Consider the following 23,711-nt stretch of genomic DNA (forward strand, 5'->3'; position numbering starts at 1 on the left):
CCAGGTAGTAGTAGTATAGCCTAGGATGTTGTAGGCCAGACTACCGAGAATTTTCGATTCTCGGTAGTCTGGCCTACAACTTTCTAGTCAATTCTACTACTACCTGGTAGATGTCTCACGATCGATATTGCACATATTTATCGGCATATGTTCATTGCCTTGGCTACAATCATCAGGAACATTCTACTAAAGGGTGATTCTTTTGAGGTTAGGATTTTCATGCATTAGTATTTGACAGATCACGTGGGATTTCAGACATGGTGTCAAAGAGAAAGATGCTCAGTATGCTTTGACATTTCATCATGAATAGACTTACTAACGAGCCACAACGTCGAATTTTCAGTGAATGGGCCCTAGAAAAGTTGGCAGAAAATCCGCTTTTTTATCGACAAATTTTGTTCAGCGATGAGGCTCATTTCTGGTTGAATGGCTACGTAAATAAGCAAAATTTCCGCATTTGGAGTGAAGAGCAACCAGAAGCCGTTCAAGAACTGCCCATGCATCCCGAAAAATGCACTGTTTGGTGTGGTTTGTACGCTGGTGGAATCATTGGACCGTATTTTTTCAAAGATGCTGTTGGACGCAACGTTACGGTGAATGGCGATCGCTATCGTTCGATGCTACCAAACTTTTTGTTGCCAAAAATGGAAGAACTGAACTTGGTTGACATGTGGTTTCAACAAGATGGCGCTACATGCCACACAGCTCGCGATTCTATGGCCATTTTGAGGGAAAACTTCGGAGAACAATTCATCTCAAGAAATGGACCGGTAAGTTGGCCACCAAGATCATGCGATTTGACGCCTTTAGACTATTTTTTGTGGGGCTACGTCAAGTCTAAAGTCTACAGAAATAAGCCAGCAACTATTCCAGCTTTGGAAGACAACATTTCCGAAGAAATTCGGGCTATTCCGGCCGAAATGCTCGAAAAAGTTGCCCAAAATTGGACTTTCCGAATGGACCACCTAAGACGCAGCCGCGGTCAACATTTAAATGAAATTATCTTCAAAAAGTAAATGTCATGGACCAATCTAACGTTTCAAATAAAGAACCGATGAGATTTTGCAAATTTTATGCGTTTTTTTTTTTTAAAAAGTTATCAAGCTCTTAACAAATCACCCTTTATATGGCAGATGTCGCACAGGCATAGATGATTATGGTCATATTACTACAACTATAGCAATAAGCAATGAAGATAACAAAACAAAAGGGGTTACTTTACAATGAACGATTGGGAAACTAAGAACTCAAAAGATGTTTAGGAAAGTACTAGAAAATAAACAAATGATTTTGACAAGTGATGACGTAATTTGACCGTTACAATTTGAAATTAACGGAAACTAATTTGAATAAGCTAGATATATAAAATTCGTAACAATATGTATATGTGCATCTATATTAATAATGGGTTTATTTAATAATATAGGCGTAAGCGAATTTTAGGGCATATAGCCATAAGGCCGGTATGCACCTCTAGCGAAAAATTTCTTTCCGATAAGAAATGCATTGCTATTTATGCTAACGAAATTTTCGGTAGCGTTCAATTTCGTAAGCTGGTACGCACCTCTAATGAAAATAACAGGGTTGTCAAAAGCATATTTTGGCAGCAAACATTTAATTTATTACAATCATTGTGTGCGTAAAAGTTTTAAAAGGTCTGTAAATAATAAACAATTTATTTGAGGAATATTTGGAACATATATTAACAATGTTTGAAAGCGATTAGCTGGTTTAAAATTTGTGTACACAGCCCTGTTTTTTTGTTGCAGACTTAAATAAATTTTTGCTACCGAAAATTTCGCTAGAGGTGCATACCGGCCTTTATGAGTCATTCAGATTATTATCCGGACGAAATATCTGTGTATGTAAAGAATCCTACAGTGTGGCTAAACGCTACGAATTTTCCGCGGTAACAAACATATCAATAAATGTGTTATCGATCACACTGACAATTTTCGCAGTTCTTGTTTTTCTCAATTACATAAGAAGAAAGTCTTCTAAAATACCTATCAAACGATATGACATTTATACCTTTGCTCTTTCATCGCAGATTGCTTTATTGTATTTCAAACTATTCTCCATAAAGATCTTTAAACTTTTGAACAACTATCGAAGCACTTTTGACACTCTGATTGAGATATCGCCAAAATATGTATTCTGAACGCAATAGCACTGTTCTTTTCTGACTCATTTTGATGTTTCATAGTATAAATTTAATACAGTAGTATGTAATGCCGGACGTCTTTTCGAAATCTTTGGAACATTTTTGGAATATATTTAAAATTGCATTATTTCCGTTTCCAAGAGTTATATTTTTAAATGGCCGACTAAAGGTATCTTTCTGTTAAATAAAGTTTCCTTACATCGGCTCGTGGGCGCCGGAATATAACTGATTGACTGAATGCGTTGCTTGTGGGTTGATGGCTATACCGATAATTGTATGTTTATGACTATAACAACTACGTATCCACTGGATAGTGTGTTGGCGTACGATGTTCGATTCTACGTCCAGGTGAAAGGTAAAAATTATAAAATCAAATTATTTCTTCTACATTGTTTGTATTACAGGAAAAGGTTCTAAGAACTAAATAAGCCTCGTCGAAGTGAGAAAGATGTGAGGGAAATACAATTAGCCAGAAAAAGTTTATGAAATTGTTTTTACATCCTTTAAAAGAATCAACGTTTATCACAACGACAACTTTTGTTGGATTTTCAGTTTGAAACGCTCATATTGTCGATTGCTGTTTATTTCTTTCGACCAATCGACAAGGATGTGAAGTTAAAGTTGTTTTCTAAAGTTGTTTTAGCGAGGAAACAAACCACTTTACATGTTTTGAAAATTTAAATTTTTGTTGCGAATTTAAGACTTTTTGGCAAGAAATTAAATATATTTTGCTTCATTACACATTTTTTGAACGCAAATGAGTGTATTCTTAACATAATTTTGAGCAAAAAGTTATTTTGAGTAATATAGATGCCATTCAGAAAATATGAAAAGATAGATTTTACATTCATTAGACTTTTTCTGGCATTTGCAAGGAGAGGAGAGGAGTGGGTATAGCGTATTAGCTCGGAGATGGGAGAACACCCCCGTGAAGAGATCAGAGGCGTAGGTCATCTAGTTAATGAGATAAAGGGGGACAAATTCATATAAATTCTAATAGCTATAAAATCTTTCTGGGGCACAGTTAAAAAAAAAAAAAAAAAAAAAAAAAAAAAACTTTAATGGATTCTATTAGCTTTAAGGGCGTAGAAGACTATTTTGGAAATTCCATGAGCTTAGCTGGGCGTTCAGTCTGAGGGGATCAATTATATTTAGGCCAATTTTGTGTGTCGATTTATGAGCATTTCTAGGAAGAGTCAAAAGGCAAAAGTGGGTATAGCACATTAGCCCCAAGCTGGAAGAATCCTCTCCCCCAAACGCCAGAGGCGTAGGTCATCTAGTTAACGAGATCAAAAGGGGGACATTAATGTATTTTCTAAGAGCTAAAAACATTGATGGGGCACAGTAAAAAAAATTAATTGAATTTATCAGCTTTAAGGGCGTAGAAGACTAGGCTGGAGATTCCATGAGAGTAGCTGGGCGTTAAGTCTGAGGGGGTCAATAATATTTATGCCAATTTTGTGGGTCGATTTTCGGGCATTTCTAGGAAGAGTTAAAAGGCAAAAGTGGGTATATCGCATTAGCCCCAAGCTAAGAGTATCCTCTCCCCCAAACGCCAGAGGCGTAGGTCATCGAGTTAATGAGATAAAGGGGGGCAATTATATTTAGACCAATTATTACGGATACTTCTCTTCCAAATTTTAATAAAGCACACTATGTGGACAAACTTCATGTTTGTCCAATTTATTATGAATTTAATTTTTATTTATTTATGATTTTTTTATGAATTTCAATGAATTACATTTTAATGAATTGCATTTTGAATTAATGAATTATGAATTAAAATGTACTCTCTATCTTGCTTTGAATCATAAATGTGAATTATTTTCAATAACTTTTAGTAAAATTTTACTGAATTATTATCGATAAAAATCTATTGAGAATTTTTCCTAATTGAATTTAGTACATTAAGATATCATCGGTTTAAGACACTTTCTTTTGTATTCACTTTCCCTCCAACTTCCGAACGGTGAGCATCTCTTTTCCATTTACACTAACACTCTTTAACCCAATCTCTCAATAAATATTATATATTTGCATTAAACTACACTTCTCTGTGTTATCATTTATTTTCACTTATCCGCGTTGAAATCCCCCCCCCACTCCTCTTGCCTATGATATAGAATTCTACGCTTGGGGAAAATTCGTTTGGAAAGCAATATTTGAGTTGCTTATGTATAGTTTAGAGAATAAAAATTTAAACAAATTATTACGATATCTCACGAAATGTTCGCTAACACAGGGTGCCATACATATGTCTGTCCATATTCTCCTGTTTTTGTAAAATCATTCATAAATGTATACTATAGATAATCTGCTATTAAGATACATCAAAATTCACATTTTTTTTTTGTTTTTTAAAAATACGTTTTTAATGAATATTTCTGAAAAAAGTAGCGAACAGACCTAAATTCATTAAATTTTTGTGCTATTAAACCGTTTACATTTTGTTTACTGTGGAGGGAAAATATGCGAGAAAAGGACAATATGGTAAGGGCGTCGTCTATTGTAAGTAACATTAAGAGAACAAGACAAGGACACCTGTATTCATTTCAAACATTCATGATTTCAATGGATTCAGCCGAGCGTTGCGATGTGTTCTTTTATAAAATCCCCAAAAATGCGTAGTAAGTGTAATGAGCCTGTCGTGCTATACCTTTATTTACTCAATAATAGTCATAGTAATGACCGAATTGAACATTTTGTGTTGCTATTTTTAACAAAATTGAATTTCATAACAAAACTTCTTTATTTTCTTACAATATGTGATTTTATTATTTTTCCCCTTCTTGAAAAGGATTTTTTGAAATTTCGTAGGGAACTTTCAAAAATCTCTTTGGCATCACTTTGGCTGTGTGCACTAATGATGCTCTTTTTTTCGCCGAAATCAAGATCAACACAATTTATCAAATTTGGCCAATTTTTGATAAACTAATTGTTGCTCAAGACTATAAAAATGCGCGTCGATCTGTGGCAACGGCGTTTACAATCAGAAAATACTTGGGAACCAGAAGAAAACCTCGAATGTCAAGATTTAACTCAACCTTTCGAGCAACAAAGAGCAAAAGATGAGGCTGGCGCGACAACAAGCTCAAAGCTACTAAGAAATCATATAAGGTCTGTTCGCGTACTTTTCCAGTAAAAAATATCCAGTAAAAACTAGCAAGGGAGTAAGAGTGTATTTTACACTCTTTGCTTAAAATTGCTGAAAAGTACACGAACGGTATCCAGTAAATATTTGCACATTGAAAATTTCAGCTGCTAAAACATTGAAAACAAAAAACGAATCCTGTATATTTAACTTCCAATCGTAGTTGCCGAACATGTACATTGTATTGGTACTTTGTTTGTTATCAATAACCAGCTGGCACGTATGCTATGGTTTGCAAGATTTTACTGGGAAAAAAATCTCTAGCAAAAACTTGCAATTTCTCTATCTCATAACTGTCAAATATAGTCTCTCTCCGGCTCTCTTTGGCTGCCGTTTTGGTGTAAACAAACGACTTCCAGTAAACATTTGTAATAATTATCAAAAATTATCGGGTTGTCGAACGGAGCTATTATCAGGCTATGATCGATCAAATTCTATTGGCAATAAACGCAAAAATCATCACGCAATAAAAATAAGCTCACATATGACGAATAATGAATCTGTTTTCGATATTTCAACTACACCCTCAAAAAAAATCGCTTCTCTAACATATGTTCCAAACATATTTTGCAGTAATCACATATATTATTGGATACGGCCGAAACATTAATATGTTCGTTTTATGTGAGCATATTATATGTTTGGAAGCATTTTGAGTCCAAAAATAGTTTATGCTTGGAATAATTCCCCAAAGAAGATTGTGCTCATTCCCTCACATAATTTTCACTTCCACGAAATTTTTGAGTTCTTCGCATCTTTTTCTGTAATACAAATATGCTGTTTTTTTCAAATGTCTATTCTCTTGGTTCCGAATATTCATTCTAATATTAAAATTAAATAATATTTAGACTTAAGCATATTAAATTTTTGGCCTTATCATGAAACAGTTTTCCGAAAAAACAAACAAGCGGTTTCACAGAAATTGCTCTCATTTCATTCTCTCGCTGTGTTATGTTGATATCTTTTTATTCAACCCTCCCGGTTTCCATCTCTATTTCTTTCTCTATACTAACTCTCTCTCTCTGTCGCTCTCTGAATAAAGTATCCCAACATATATATGTTTACTCGAAATTTGTAAATTTATATATGTTTACATTCACACATGTTATTTTTATGAAATATTCATGCCCCAAACATAATATATTCTAACATATTAACATATGTGTCCCAAACATTTTGTGTTAGTTTAGGAACATTACATGTTTGTACTTAAATGTATTGTGTTTAAAAATTGTGCCCGAAACACATTTTGTTTATATCGGAACATATGAAAAACATATTTTTCTAACAGTGTAGACATTCAAAGTTGATTGGTTTCGATGAGCTCGTACAAGCTGCAAACGGAATTATGGTGGTTCATAATTCCGTATTCAATTCAAAGGAGTCGTTCAGGCTGAATTGGTGGCCAGGTCAGGATGTCCAAAGTCATAATTTATATAGTGAAAAACTCTTCGAACCTTAAGGTTAGTACTACGTACGAGTTTAGCCGCTTAAATCAGAAACAAATTTTAAAAAACGGAATTAAATTATACCTCTGTGATGCAAAATTTAATATAACTTGATGGGGATAGCCCAAAGCAACTTTTCATAAAGTCAATATTCTTTGAAATGGATTATTAAATAAAAGTAATCATGAAAAATGATGCAAAACATTAAAAAAAGTATTTTTTAGTATATTTTGCAATTTTTTGGGTACAAGATAATCTATAATGAACTTGAAAAACAGTAAATTATAATTTAAATAAAATTATCTCTAAATAAAATCTGTGGAAACATTGAAAGAAGAGTTTTTGTTTTCTGATGAACGAGATTTTTTCTTTTGAAGCTAAAATCAATTAAAAGCAAATAAAATTCATTCTGAATTTTGTTTGTCTAAAATTTCGTTCCGGAGGAGTGTATGTTCCTTGGAAGCCTAAAATACTTATCTATAAATCGTCATATAAATCATCGATCCCATAACATTTCAAATGTTAGGCAAGGATACGAAAAGAAAAACAAATGTTCGCAAACGCTATTCTCTTGTTATAGTTTTTTCAATTTATAGAAAAGTTCAACGTTTTAGCACCATCCTTTATTGGCTTCATTTGTACACCCCGGTCTACTCAGGATCACATCTAGCGCGTGATGTGCACACATTTGTCCATAGATGGTAAATCTTAATTCAATTTTAAATTAAGGCTGTGCTTTCCTGATATCACTCTCAGAAAAAGTGTCCCCATCACAAAAAAAATTAATGGTATTTTCTTTTCTTCTAAAATTATGCGCACTTTTTTGCATTTTGCACGAAAAATTAACTTTTAAGTTCCTTTCCGAACAGAAAAAAAAAACACACAAAAGTGCAAAAAGGCTTAGGATTCTGTTGTGAAAACAGTATCACGCATTTTCAGCACTGCTGACAAATGAGAGTGCTGCGAATGCCCTGTTTTCTTCTTTGAATTCTTTTAAACTATATTCACACAAAAAAATTTTTTTCTGATTCAATCACGAAATTAATTGATCCAATTAATTTTTTAATTGAAATGTCTTCAATCACGAAAATGATAGTATCAATCACAGTTTTAATTGGGCATAGAAAAAATTCTTGATTAAAAAATTAATTGATTTCATTACCAAATTTCAATTAATTTTTTAATTGATTCAATTAAAAAATTAATTGATATTGATTGCAAAACTCAGTTAATTTAGTAATTAAAAAAAGGTAACTATTTTCAATTACATTCTGAATTGGCTTTGAAATTTTATTTGGATTAACAATTGATTGTTTGAAAAAAAATTTTAATTAAAAATTTAAAAAAAATGGTCATCACTTTTTTAATTGACTTAGTCTTCCGAATTTGATTAAAAGTTAATTGTATCAATTAACTTTTTAATTAAAAATTTTAAAATTTTCAATCATTGGCTTAATTAACTTAATGTTTCTATCTTGATTAAAAAGTTAATTGTACCAATTAATTTATTAATTGAACAAAATTTCAACTTCAATTAACTTTTTAATTGGAAATATTTTGGTGATATTTTTTTCTGTGTTACCATAAACTATATTACATAAACTATATTACAAAATGCCAGACTTTTCCCCGTTATCTTGATATTGTTGGGAATAATGCATAACTTTTGTCATTTATTGTGAAGATTCGCCCTGACACCGTGTTAATTTGTTTTGATTGTATGAAATATTACAATTATTACAAAGCAATTATTATTTGAGTATTACATTTGAATACATTTTTTTATTAAATATAAGACAGGTTCGTGTGAAAATAGAAAACAAAAGATAATGAAAACATACATTTTGCAAATCTATGTTAGATGTAAATAGGGTATTAATGGTGGAAAAAATGAAATCAAAAGAGAAGACTTAACGCCCAGCTACGCTTATGGAATCTCCAGAATAGTCTTCTACGACCTTAAAGCTAATATAATCAAGTATCTCATTAACTAGATGACCTACGCCTCTGCCCTCTTTACGGGGGTTGTTCTCCCATCTCCGAGATAATGCGCTATACCCACTTTTGCTTTTTAACTCTCCTTGCAAATGCCCGAAAAAGCCTAATGAATGTAAAATTCCTCTTTCCATATTTTCTGAATGACATCTATATTACTCAAAATAACTTTTTGCTCAAAATTATATTAAGAATACACGCATTTGTGTTCAAAAAATGTGTAATAAAGCAAAATATATTTAATTTCTTGGCAAAAAAGTCTTAAATTCGCAACAAAAGTTTAAATTTTTATAACATGTAAAGTGGTTTGTGTCCTCGATAAAAACAACTTTAGAAAACAACTTTAACTTCATATTTTCAGTGCAAGCTAGTGTTATGAGTTAAAACATCCAACTGCCGTCGAGTATTGAGACAAAAATTATGTTGAATAGCGGATTTCTTTGTCGGGTTTGTAAGGGATAAAAAGCATACGATATTTTTGTTGAATAGTGGATTTTTTATGAAAATTCAAGTTAGAAAATATTTTCGATGAAACACCTACAACTCTGGACGTAGAATCTTTTGAAAAGTTTATCGCAGGAAATATCAATAATATTTTATTTGGATCTTCGTATTTATTAAAATATTAATTGATGCAATTAAGAATTCATTGATATTATTAGTTCTTGTGATTGATTTTTTTTTATTAAAAAATTTGTTGAATCAATTAAAGTTTTAATTGAATGTTTTTGAACATTTATTTGAACTTTTAATTGGTAGGTTAGGTTAGGTTAGGTTATGTGGCAGCCCGATGTATCAGGCTCACTTAGACTATTCAGTCCATTGTGATACCACAGTGGTGAACTTCTCTTATCACTGAGTGCTGCCCGATTCCATGTTAAGCTCAATGACAAGGGACCTCCTTTTTATATCCGAGTCCGAACGGCGTTCCACATTCCAGTGAAACCACTTAGAGAAGCTTTGAAACCCTCAGAAATGTCACCAGCATTACTGAGGTGGGATAATCCACCGCTGAAAAACTTTTTGGTGTTCGGTCGTAGCAGGAATCGAACCCACGACCTTGTGTGTGCAAGGCGGGCATGCTAACCATTGCACCACGGTGGCTCCTTTAATTGGTAATATTTTGGTGATTTTTTTTCTGTGAACACAAATGAGATACAGATAATTGTTTACGACAATTGTTCAATAAAAATCATATTAGGAATTATAAAATTCGAAATATAATATCTCACAATAGCTTCCGATTGCAAGTGCATTGTACATTCACACGTGTTAAGATTATCAACAACAATTTCTTTATCGACGTTTTTAAACAGTTTTTTCTTTCAGGTCTCGATTTCTTGGAAAATTTGTCAAGCGACTACGAAAATGCTTTGGTTTTGACTGGTTTTGGAAAATTTCATTTTTTGTTGCTGGCGATATGCGGCTTCATATATTTAAACACTGCAATTGGTGTAACAATTCTTTCATTTGTGCTGCCATCAGCTACATGTGATTTCCAGATGACATCTGAGGACAAAGGATGGCTCTCAGCATCTCCAATGCTTGGTATGTTAATTGGATCATATTTTTGGGGATGTCTCGCTGATACAAAAGGCCGAAAAATTGTTCTCATTGCAACCCTAATTGCCGATGGTATTTGCGGACTATTGTCATCAATATCGCCTTACTACATAATTTTTTTATGTATGCGATTTATAAATGGTTTCAAGTAAGTTATTTTTTGCTTCTTGAGCATTGTTTCATTGCAGATATAATTTATTGGCGGGTAATTGAACCCCTATTTACGATGTTCTATTAGTTGCCTTAGTATTAAAAAAAACTTGCTTGTTTCATTAGGTGCTAAAAATCTAAATCGATTTACCCAATAAAAAATCGTAACAACGAAAAATTTAGTTGAACTAAGAAATTTTGCAAATTAAATTGGCTCCTCGATTTAAAACAAATCAGAGGAAAATATGTTATAGAAGATTACTAAAAAGTTGGTAGTATATCCTGTAAAGAAATGAAACTCCTTACACGTTGAGTGGTTGTAAGTCACTGATTTATTCCAAAAAATATTCAACCTTATATACTAAATCTTAAAATAGCAACAACCTAAATATTCTTAAAAACTAATGATAAGCATCTTGTATTTGTTACCTCTTATATACGATTTATGCGATTAATGCGTTCTAAATTCCCAGTCATAAACCTTATCTGTCCTTAATGCACACAGCACAGGTTTATAAATCTAAACATATCCAATAGAAATTTATTTTTATATCTAACAAAATATACATCTAATATTTATTTTTTTTTAATTTACAATTAATTAGTATTCGAGCTTCATGGACAAAGTAGATTAACCCTCCGAAGAAACAGTTCTGAACTTCACGGCCGTGTGAAAAGGTCCCTACGGACCATGTTTTTTTCATATAAATTATTTTTTTGATGTTTTGTTTTTATTGTTTATAACTAAATTCTACATACAAAAATAATTTTTTCAATTGTTTATTTTTTTTGCTTTTCTTAAGACTATTATAAAAAAAATTTAAAAATTATTGTTGTTGAGCGTGTATTTCTTGTCCCCTGTCCTGTGCTCAAGTGTTGCAGCGATGTAAAAGTGTGCTATGTTCTCCGAAAACAGCGTTGCCGCAGCCGAAGCAGTATGCCTGCGTTTTCCGCAGCCGCCCGTACTCAGAACGGCAAAGCCTACATGACGGTCTACTTGACCTAGCCGCAAACGACGGTACATTGCCTTCCATCGGCCTTGGTAATACCTGAAATGAAAAGAAAAATAAAAAACAAACAAATATATATTCTGTTCTTGAATTTGAAGATGTTTTTCTTACCCTGACATCGAATGCTTCCATCGCATTGCGTATATCCTTGGATATGAGGTTATATGGTTGTTCAGGGCACGTTCTTCGATATTTGGTGTGGCCAATTGTTTCGTTAGCAGTAACAAGAACGACCGCCGTCTGTGACTCCTTTTTATACCCTCCACCATAGGATGGGGTATATTAACTTTGTCATTCCGTTTGTAACACATCGAAATATTGCTCTAAGACCCCATAAAGTATATTCTGGGTCGTGGTGAAATTCTGAGTCGATCTGAGCATGTCCGTCCGTCCGTCCGTCTGTTGAAATCACGCTAACTTCCGAACGAAACAAGCTATCGACTTGAAACTTGGCACAAGTAGTTGTTATTGATGTAGGTCGGATGGTATTGCAAATGGGCCATATCGGTCCACTTTTACGTATAGCCCCCATATAAACGGACCCCCAAATTTGGCTTGCGTTTGCTCTAAGAAAAGCAAATTTCATCCGACCCGGCTGAAATCTGGTACATGGTGTTAGTATATGGTCTCTAACAACCATGCAAAAATTGGTCCACATCGGTCCATAATTATATATAGCCCCCATATATATCGATCCCCCGATTTGGCTTGCGGAGCCTCTAAGAGAAGCAAATTTCATCCGATCCGGCTGAAATTTGGTACATGGTGTTGGTATATGTTCTCTAATGACCATGCAAAAATTGGTCCACATCGACCCATAATTATATATAGCCCCCATATAAGCCGATCCCCAGATTTGAACTTCGGACCCTCTTAGAGGAGGCAAATTCATCCGATCCGGTTGAAATTTGGTACGTGGTGTTAGTATACGGTCTCTAACAACCATGCAAGAATTGGTCCATATAGGTCCATAATTATATATAGCCCCCATATAAATCGATCCCCAGATTTGTCCTCCGGAGCCTCTTGGAGGAGCAAGATTCATCCGATCCGGTTGAAATTTGGAACATGGTGTCAGAATGTGGTCTCTAACAAACACGCAAGAATTGGTCCATATCGGTCCATAATTATATATAAACCGTTCCCCAGATTTGATCTCCGGAGCCTCTTGGAGGAGCAAAATTCATCCGATTCGGTTGAAATTTGCAACGTGGTGTTAGTATAAGGCCGCTAATAACCACGCCAAAAGTGGTCCATATCGGTCTATAGTTATCTATAGCCGATCCCCAATCACACAAAAATTGTTGTCAAAATTTTATTTTGTCAAAATTTTATTTCTATTGAAACTTTAAACTTAATTATATGCGTATTTAATCGGCCTTTTTTAGTTTAATATATACCACGTATGGACTATGTGGTATATATTATGGTGTTAGGAAGTTTTAAGATACCTTGCCATCGGCTTAAGTAGAAGTTTCTACGCATATTATAAAACATGGCCAACGGCCATCGTTGTGTTGCTCTTTTGCATCTGTAAGTGCCTAGCATTTGATCCACGATATCAACGCCGCATTTGTTGGCGTTGTAATCTAATATGGCATCGGCTAGGTTAGGTTATGTTAAAGTGAAAGCCCGAGTAAGATTCAGGCTCACTTAGACTATTCAGTCCATTGTGATACCACATTAACTAAAAGTACCTATTACGTATGGGCACTTCTAGTTTTAACCGCTGAACCTTCTCGATTATTTTCTTCTGTTGAACCAACCAGATTGTTCCAAAAACATTAGCAGACTGCTTAAGTTAACGTTTTCCAGGTCCGCCAGTAATCTGAAGCTATATGCCCCTAAAATTTGCTTACGCCTTACACAAAATGCAGGACACTCACACAAGAGGTGTTTTATTGATTCCTTTTCCTCCGCATCATGACAGCTCATACAATAATCATTATACTTCGCACCAATTAGGCAGCGACCCGTTATAGCAGATATCAGCAGTGATATCTGGCGTATCGAGAACATTATCATATCTAGTGTGCGGTTTAAGTTTAAATGGGGCCATATTTGCTTGGTGTCGTTACAACCCTCGCAATTCTCCCATCGAACATTTGCCATCATGACAGCCTTCTCACGCAGTAAGAGCTTGCAGGTAGCCAGAGGCATACCAACAGATTCTAGTTCCCCTGGAATATGTAAGGTAGTTCCTAGCCTCGCTAGCTCATCTGCTTCGCAGTTACCCGGTATGTTCCTATGACCAGGCACCCATATTAGGTGAATATTGTGCTACTCAGCCATCTCATTGAGAGATTTGCGGCAGTCGATGGCCGTTTTCCAGTTGAGGAATACAGAGTCCAAGGATTTTATTGCAGGTTGACTGTCTGAGTATATATTAATGCCAATATTGCTTGGAGCATTACTTCTCAGCCAATTCACCACTTCTCTTATTGCTAATATTTCAGCCTGAAAAACACTACAGTGATTAGGTAATCTTTTCGCTATTCGAAATTCCAGATCTTTAGAACATACTCCGAAACCCACTTGGCCATCCAATTTGGAGCCATCAGTGTAGAAATCTATACATCTTTTATTCCCCGGGGTCCGTGTACACCACGCCTCAATGTTGGGAATTAGAGTCTCAAACTTTTTGTCGAAAAGTGGTCTCGCCAAAGTGTAATCCACTACGTTAGGCACATCTGGCATTATTTTGAGGACCGAACTGTGACCGTAACTTTTTTCCGACCACAGCGATAGCTCGCGCAACCGCACAGCCGTTGTTGGAGCTGACTGTTTGGCCAAAATGTCTAAAGGCAATAGATGCAGTATGACATTAAGGGAGTTTGTACCTGTCTTGCTGAATGCACCTGAGATGCACAAGCACGCCATACGCTGAACTTTGTCTAAACGGCCACCAGACTACAACACCATATAGCATTATAGGTCTAACCACTGTCGTGTATAGCCAATGTACAATTTTTGGTTTTAGTCCCCACTTTTTCCCTATTGCCTTTTTGCACGAGTATAAAGCTACCGTTGCTTTCCTCGCCCTTTCTTCAATATTAAGCTTAAAGTTCAGCTTCCTGTCAAAATAACGCCAAGGTATTTTGCACACTCACTAAAGGGAATTTCAATACCCCCTAAGGAAATGGGCCTAACCGTGGGAGTTTTGCGATCTTTGCAGTACATGACTTGTTCTGTCTTTGCAGGATTTACCCCAAGACCATTATCTTTCGCCCATTTCTCAGTCATCCGGGGGGCTCTCTGTATAATATCTCTAACTGTTGATGGGAATTTTCCCCTGACTGCTAGCGCCACATCATCTGCTTATGCCACCACTTGTATCCTTTCTTTTTCTAGGAAAACCAGAAGGTCGTTTATAGCAACATTCCAAAGAAGAGGTGATAGAAGTCCTACTTGACGAGTGCCTCTGTTAACATACCTTTGTATATTTGCTTGTACTAGTGTGGCTGAAATGCGTCTCTTCCTTAGAAGTTCGTCTAACAGCCTAAGTATACCTGGATCAACATTCAGAGTTGTTAGTCCATTTAATATCGAGCTCGAATGGACGTTATTGAGCGCCCCTTCGATGTCTAGGAACGCCACGATTATGTAATCTTTGACAGATAGTGAGCTTTCAATAAAGCTGACTAGTTCATGTAATGCGGTCTCAGTAGACCTGCCTTTCGAGTATGCATGTTGTCTTTTCGAGGGCAAACTTGAATCGACGCTAGTTCTAAGATAAATATCTATCATCCTCTCCAGAGTCTTAAGTAGGAATGATGATAAGCTGTGTAACGACGAGTTTCTTCCGTCTGCTGGGGTTAGCTCGCGGGGGAAGGGTCCGTCACAGAAATTTATAAGGGAAAGTGACAGCGGAAGAAAACGGCAATGTTTTGTTTTGTTTTAAGCTTTATTGGTTTATTCGTGTATGGTGAACTATATCACGAAACTGTGCTGCTGGTTTGCTTGCTGGTTGACACAGCTGGAGGTTCTAAGGCGTGGGGCTGGAAAGGACAGGCGGGGCCGTGACCGGGTTCGGAACACTTATTCAGCGCGCTGACGGTGGTGTTGGTGCCCAATGTGTGACCAGGGTCGGAACACGAGGTTATGGGGCCGTGAAGGCGATAATTGGGGACACGTGGCTGTGACCGCGTTCGGAACACAGTTTTGGTTAATGGTCGGCTAGAAAACAGCTTTTGGCGAATGACCTTGATGACGTCCTTGACCTGTGACGCTACGAATAGGGCAGAGTCAGAGCTGTGACCGAGTTCGGCACACAGAGCACGGCAGTCGTGAGTAGTTCGCGGCCGAGGTGGGTATCGAGGAAGACAGAGCTGGAAAACACGTGTCACTCACGGTTGACCTTGAACGTGTCCCATGCGTGACGTGGTAATTGGCGATGGAATATGACTTTGACCGTGGTCGGAACACTAGTCAAAGCAAGAATCTTCGGAATACCGTGAAACGTGACTGTGACCGCGTTCGGAACACAAGCCGAGATAACGTGAGTGAAATACGGGCGGAAGCGTGACAGTGACCGCGTTCGGAACACAACGCACGTTAGACGGGAGAAGTTTACGTGTGAAGCAAATGGCGATGGGAACGAAGATGAGATCAAGTGTTATGTCCGAATGACCTTGGCGTGACCTTGAACTGTAACGACGTGACTGACGAACGGAAAAGGACAGTGACCGTGTTCGGAACACTAATCCAAGTAAGAATAATCTTCGAGAAACCGGAAAGCGTGACTGTGGCCGCGTTCGGAACACAAGTCGAGATAACGTGAGTTAAACACGGGCGGGGACGTGACTGTGACCGCGTTCGGAACACAGCGCACGTTTGACGGGAGAAGGTTACGTATGAAGCAAATGGCGGTGGAAACGAAGATGAGATCACGTTTTATGTCCGAATGACCTTGGCGTGACCTTGAACTGTAACGACGTGACTGACGAACGGAAAAGGACAGTGACCGTGTTCGGAACACTAATCCAAGTAAGAATAATCTTCGAGAAACCGGAAAGCGTGACTGTGGCCGCGTTCGGAACACAAGTCGAGATAACGTGAGTTAAACACGGGCGGGGACGTGACTGTGACCGCGTTCGGAACACAGCGCACGTTTGACGGGAAAAGATTACGTATGAAGCAAATGGCGATGGAAACGAAGATGAGATCACGTTTTATGTCCGAATGACCTTGGCGTGACCTTGAACTGTAACGACGTGACTGACGAACGGAATAGGACAGTGACCGTGTTCGGAACACTAATCCAAGTAAGAATAAACTGCGAGAAACCGGAAAGCGTGACTGTGACCGCGTTCGGAACACAAGTCGGGATAACGTGAGTAAAACACCGGCGGTGACGTGTCTGTGACCACGTTCGGAACACAAGCCGTGATAATTATAGTGAAGCAAGAGAAATTACGTGTCTGCGACCGCAGTCGGAACACAGAACGGAAGAAAATCAAGGGAGGAACACGCGTTATGATAACGCGACTCGCAATCAAATTTGACGGTTACCTTGAATAGTGACGACGTAACTGGTGAGGAGATATGACTGTGACCGCGTTCGGAACACAGAACGTGGATATACGGGGTAATGGAGGTTAACGGAAATGTCGACTAAACACGTGTTATTCGCGGTTGCCCTTGACCGTGACCTTGAACTATGATAACATGCCTGACGAAGGGTTATGACTGTGACCGAGTTCGGAACACAAGTCAGAGTGAAGATCACTTGCACGAAAGGGGTTGTGACCGCGTTCGGAGCACAAACCGTGATTCGAGTTCTAAATGACCTTGGACAGTCACGCGTAATTAGTCAATGACAAAGAAATAAGCGGAGTAAAAATAGAGTTGCTGTTCGCTTCGCGGAATAATAATATCAACCCCGGTCACCTTGAAAATTACCAACCGTTTTCACTAGGTTTAGTTCACTTCACTATGTTATTTTATCACTGATTTTTTTCCACTCTACTCACCTGTGTTGCTTCGTCCACGTGTCGTCACAAAAGAGACCGGCTTCAATTGTCTTCTTCCTTTTATAGCTTTGTCTCTTTGCGGTTCATACCTATTTTGCATGAGGGTGTTGTGTTGTTTCTAACCGGTAACGGTACCTTGTTTACACTCATGTGCCCAGCAACAATTCTTATGCTTACCCAGCCGACATCTTTTATCTCGCATGAGTGAAATTAATGCTTAAAACTTATAGGATAACTCAAAAAATATATTTCAAGGGCAAATAAAATAAAAACAATTCATAAAAGCAAACTTAACAAAATGACTTCATGGGTATTGATTAAAACAAAAGAAAATGGTGAGGCGAAAACAAGTGTAACGACTTTCGCCGTTACACTGTCCTCCTCCAACGCGGGGGGGGGGGGGAAGCAATTGTATAATAATTTTACCTCGGCGGTTGATGAGGATGCGGTACCGTTGGTCCTCTATGGTCAGCGTATGCTTGTATGGCCGGCGTGCCTTCGGTATGGCCCGGCAGTACCCCATATATGGTTGCAGCTCCCTTAGCACTTCCTCTGACAGTACTTCGCGGCATTCATATTGTGGTGGAACCACTACAGCACTTGCCAGAGGTCGGACGGGGGACGGTTCCCGGGTTCGGACCAGCCGTGTATTTTGTCTCGGTCCGCTGTCTTCCGAGCCTGATGATTCCACGAGTGTGGGGGAGATAGGCCGGGATGAAACCGGAAAGTCCGGTGTGCTTTCCGCGTCGATGGCCCCGGCTTGTAGCAGCTCGTTGGCCAAGATGACGGGGCGTTCGGGTAGTGGTGGAGTAGCCTCTCGTCCTGCTTGCGTCGGGTTCGCATTAATTCCCTCTTCCACATAGTAGGGTGATGTGAGCCGGAACGATGCTGTCAGGAGGGCCTCGAGAACGGAGGTTTGGTTGACCACGACCGGACCTGGAGTTTGACGGACTGGCGACTGTGATGGTACTTGTGGGCGTTGCGGAGTTGGTGAGCCGTCCGATGAGGTTGACATGACTCGGGCTCTAGCTTGGCGTCGGGGCCGTAGGCGTGGTGGCGAATAGACTTCGTCGCTGTCCGACGAGATATATATAGTCTCCTGCTGAGGCTTTACCAACGCAACTGGACGTGCAGTCGACCCGTGATTGTGGCGGATCTCCTCAGTCGAAATTTTGTTCAGGTGCACCGTGCAGCTCTTTAGAGGTGGATGGCCGGTATTCTGGAGCAGCTCCCGATTTTGTAGCTGCTCTTTGTCGCGCGACCTCGTAATTTCACAATGACCGGTGATGGAAAGTCAACAATTTCGTACGGCCCTTCGTATCTTGGGGCCAACTTTGCGGCGAAACTATCTATGGCTTTGGATAGATGGTGTTGTCGAACCCAAACCAACGACCCCTTGGTTGGCTTCCATGGCCTCCTCCGAAGGTTGTAATGCCGCCGTTGGTCCTCGGCGGCCCTACTTAGCTGCGTACGCACCATCTGGAACACTTCACAGAGCTCCTTGGCCCCGTCCTCCGGCTTCCTGGGCCTGGCTCCAGTTCCCGTCGTGACTTCGTCGTATAACGCATGAGGAAGACGTGGTTCGCGACATTGCACCAAGTAGGCCGGGCTGTATCCGGTGGATTCTGCGGTGGCCGAGTTGATGGCCAAAGTGACTTCTGGTAAATGCTCGTCCCACTTGTTGTGTTGGTTTTTGGCGAGTTGTGCAATCATGGTCTTTACCGTGCGGTTGGCACGCTCTGTGGGATTCTCCTGCGGGCAGTAGGGAGCCGTAAACTGATGATGGACACCTATGTCCTGCAGATACTTAGAAAGCGCTCGACTGGTAAATTGGCTCCCGTTGTCCGAGATTAAAACCTTGGGTACACCAAAACGACACAGTATCCGCTCCCGAAAAGCTTTGATCACCCCTTCGGCAGTTGCCTTACGACAGGGGACTAATTCCACCCATTTGGTGAACCGATCAATGAAAACCAGGAGCATGGTATTCCCGTGTTTGGTCCGAGGCAATGGTCCAACAAAATCGGTGCAGACGGTCGCCCATGGTTCCTCGGGAATGGTGACCAGCATTTCCCCCGCCGGTGCAGTTTGGCTGGGCTTGTAGCGTTGACAGGACTCACAGGACCGAACGTAGTTGGATATGTCCCGATTCATTTTAGGCCAGTAGTAGCGGCTGCTTACACGGATAATGGTTTTTCTTATTCCCAGATGTCCCGCTGCTGGTTGGTCGTGGTTTTCCCGTATGACTCGATCCCGAAGTGAAGTTGGGACACAGAGCTTCCATGGGGTATTGTCTTCGTCGGCGGCATTCCTTTGAAAATGTCGATATACTTGCTTACCTACCAGTTGGTAGTCTGGGAATCTTTCGGGGTTGGCCTGGATCTTACCCGTCATCTCGTTAATCCATGGGCAATTGGATTTCACCTCCTCCACTGCTCGTAGTACGGATTCCCGGGGTTGGCGTGAGAGGGCGTCCGCAACGACATTCATACCACCTTTCCATTAAGGGTACGACTTGCATAGGCTATGACGCGTTCACCATCGTCCAGCTCCTGAGTTAAGACTGCTCCTAGCCCGTAGTCGCTGGCATCGGTCTGTAACACGAACGTTTTATGGAAATCCGGAACCGCCAAGACTGGTGCGTTAGTCAGTCTAGCCTTTAAGAGCTCGAACGCCGTTTGTTGCTCCTCGGTCCATCGCCAATGCTTTCCCTTCTTCAGGAGTGACGTCAGCGGGTGAGCTAGCATGGCAAAATCGGGTACGAATCGGCGATACCAAGACACGACTCCCAGGAAACGTCGTAACTCCTTCAGTGTCTTCGGCTCTGTCATTTCTGTTATCGCCGCGATCTTGTCTGGGTCTGTATGGATACCTTCTCCACTGATGACATGGCCTAGGTATCGAGTCTCACGTCGAAAGAACTCGCATTTTTCTGGGTTGATTTTGAGATTGGCTCGACGTAACCGCTGGAATACTTCGCGCAACTTGTCCAGGTGTTCCTCCAGTGTTCGGCCAATAACAATAATATCGTCGAGGTAGGAAAACGCGTAAGGCTCCAGATCTGGTCCGATGACACTATCCAAAGCACGCTGGAAGGTGGCTGGGGCTGAGTGTAAACCGAATGGCATCACTCGCCATTGATGTAATCCTCGGCCGGCTACCGTAAAAGCGGTGTACTTCTTGCTGGACTCGTCCATCGGTATTTGCCAGTAGCCATCTTTCAAGTCGAGACTACTGACAAACTTGGCTTCTCGGAGGCGATCCAGGATGGATGAGATTCGGGGCAATGGGTACGCATCTGGTTCCGACCTGCTGTTTAGATGCCTGAAGTCCATGCAAAGTCTCCACGTACCATTCTTCTTCTGGGCCAATGTAATTGGTGAGCTATACGGACTGTGCGATGGCTCGATATGACCTTTAGCCAGTAGCTCACTAACTTTCTCATCTATGATTGCTTGCATGGCGGGATTCCGGGCGGCATACCTCAGCTTGAATGGTCGATCATCTTTCATGATGATTCGGTGTGTCGCGATTGTTGAAGGACCATGTAAGCTATGGAACTTCTGTAACTCACCTTCCAGGAAATTCCTAATGCGTGCATCGTCGTGATTGGGTTGAATTCCTGGAACTGGTGTATTGGTATCGGCGGGATTCTCTGCAGTAGTCGCCATCGCCAACTGCGTCGTCAATGTGAGATGACGTTGACTCAGCGAAATACCGGTGGGAGGTCTATCGGCTCCGAATGTGCACGTAAGTCCCGCAACCTCTAGTTGAGCATGAGCATTAGTTAGGAAGTCCAGTCCGAGTAACACGTCCTCGGTGGCTTCGGGCATCACCAGGAATCTCGTCTGTATGTATTTGCCTCCTATTTCAACGGGAAGTTCCACCGCTTCTTTAATGCGGCACTGGGATCCATCTGCTAGGGTCACGTCGGTTACATAGGGAATTAGGGTATGTGAAATATTGCTGCGGCTCACGAATGTTCGGCTGACAAAGGATCCAGTTGCGCCAGTGTCGACCGTTGCGGCTACCAGCCGATCTCCGATCCCGATGGCCGCCACTAATTTATTAGGTTCTACCCGCAGCGATGTCTTTATTGGAGGGTATCTTGCGAGGCCTGTGGACTCGCCCCCCCTCGCCCCCCCTCGCCCCCCCTCGCCCCCCCTCGCCACCCCTCGCCCTGGGCGGGTCCGATTCCCGTTTCCCGAATGCTGTCTGCAGCAGTTGATTGTTCGGACTCCTCGCCGTCCGCATTCCCAGCAGAAAAGCAGGGGTTCATTTCGACACCCGGCGGCATAATGGCCGTTTTGACCGCAACGGCGGCAGGCTGTGCGTGGGTTGAGGACCTCGGCCGCTCTCTGGGGTCCCTCGTCTGGATCGAGTCTTCGATGATGTTCTTTTGTGTGAGTAGCGAGCGGTGGTAGACTCTCCAGGTCCTCAGCCAACTCCATTAGCTCCTGAAGATTTAGGAAATCACGCCTCCTGATGTACCATAGGTACTCCGGCAGTGCATTGCGGAAAATGCGCTCGACCTTCTGTTCCTCGGAGAGGTCGCAGTGACGCATAAGATCTTGCATCGCGAGAGCGAAGTTCTTGAAGGACTTATCCTTCCTTATCTCATCTTCCAAATGCTCAAAATATCTGAATGGCAGGAAGAATTTCAGAAACTCCTCTCTGAAAATGCTCCAGCTAGACCAGTATTTGGTGGCTGTCTGGTACCACACCAATGCTCTTCCGACTAGCATTTCGGGCATCATTTTTGGTAATTTGTCTACATCCATTGCATACATGACAGCTAATTCTTCCAACCTCTCGATGAACTCCAGAGGGCTGCGTTCTCCATCGTAGTGGACACCCCACTTTCGTACCTGGTTTGCGATGGCTCGAATGTCTTGAAGTTGGGCTCTGTCATTGTCTGCACGTGGAAAGTTGGTTTCTGCTGGTCCAGTGGACTGACCTACCGGGGGTGACGAATTCACCTTTGCCTGCTCCGTTGCATCCATGCTAAGAGCCGGGGGATCTGTTAGGGACGGTGGTAGTACTGCGTGGGATTTGACAGTGTCATGCTTGGCTTGTATTACTAGTAGCCTCGTCTGGATCTTCTCTGTATGTTTTTTACCCAAGAATGCGGCAAAACGCCGCCGCATCTCGTCCACTGTCCCTTCGGCCTCAAGTTTGAATTCGGCAAGGTAGGCGGTTAGATCCTCTTTCCGGAGTGAGTATGCCCATGATATACGCAGTGTGCTCGTCATTCTGTAGCCACACCTCTTGCACAGATAACCTTATTTACACAATTTTCTTCCGACTGTCCCTGCTCGGGCGCCACTGTAACGACGAGTTTCCTCCGTCTGCTGGGGTTAGCTCGCGGGGAAGGGTCCGTCACAGAAATTTATAAGGGAAAGTGACAGCGGAAGAAAACGGCAATGTTTTGTTTTGTTTTAAGCTTTATTGGTTTATTCGTGTATGGTGAACTATATCACGAAACTGTGCTGCTGGTTTGCTTGCTGGTTGACACAGCTGGAGGTCCTAAGGCGTAGGGCTGGAAAGGACAGGCGGGGCCGTGACCGGGTTCGGAACACTTATTCAGCGCGCTGACGGTGGTGTTGGTGCCCAATGTGTGACCAGGGTCGGAACACGAGGTTATGGGGCCGTGAAGGCGATAATTGGGGACACGTGGCTGTGACCGCGTTCGGAACACAGTTTTGGTTAATGTTCGGCTAGAAAACAGCTTTTGGCGAATGACCTTGATGACGTCCTTGACCTGTGACGCTACGAATAGGGCAGAGTCAGAGCTGTGACCGAGTTCGGCACACAGAGCACGGCAGTCGTGAGTAGTTCGCGGCCGAGGTGGGTATCGAGGAAGACAGAGCTGGAAAACACGTGTCACTCACGGTTGACCTTGAACGTGTCCCATGCGTGACGTGGTAATTGGCGATGGAATATGACTTTGACCGTGGTCGGAACACTAGTCAAAGCAAGAATCTTCGGAATACCGTGAAACGTGACTGTGACCGCGTTCGGAACACAAGCCGAGATAACGTGAGTGAAATACGGGCGGAAGCGTGACAGTGACCGCGTTCGGAACACAACGCACGTTAGACGGTAGAAGTTTACGTGTGAAGCAAATGGCGATGGGAACGAAGATGAGATCAAGTTTTATGTCCGAATGACCTTGGCGTGACCTTGAACTGTAACGACGTGACTGACGAACGGAAAAGGACAGTGACCGTGTTCGGAACACTAATCCAAGTAAGAATA

At 40.8% G+C, this 23,711-nt stretch overlaps 1 protein-coding gene across 13 annotated transcripts in view; it reads left to right on the forward strand.

The window, feature by feature from the left end:
- The window catches only part of LOC142221528 (synaptic vesicle glycoprotein 2B-like), a 935,546-nt gene that overhangs the window by 205,567 nt on the left and 706,268 nt on the right, over positions 1-23,711 (forward strand). For 11 of the 13 annotated variants that reach the window (XR_012718091.1, XR_012718090.1, XR_012718092.1 and 8 more), the window contains one exon: positions 10,088-10,469. The exons of 1 other annotated variant lie outside the window; for it this stretch is intronic. Coding sequence is in view for 9 of the 12 variants with exons in the window: in XM_075291289.1 (XP_075147404.1) it covers positions 10,088-10,469 (382 nt within the window). In the remaining 3 variants the exon portion in view is untranslated. Of the gene's footprint in view, positions 1-10,074; positions 10,470-23,711 lie in introns of all 13 variants that reach the window. One more of the 13 variants, XM_075291287.1, reaches the window with a different exon arrangement.

The sequence above is a fragment of the Haematobia irritans genome, chromosome 1, assembly GCF_050003625.1.
Source record: "Haematobia irritans isolate KBUSLIRL chromosome 1, ASM5000362v1, whole genome shotgun sequence".
Classification (NCBI taxonomy): domain Eukaryota; kingdom Metazoa; phylum Arthropoda; class Insecta; order Diptera; family Muscidae; genus Haematobia; species Haematobia irritans.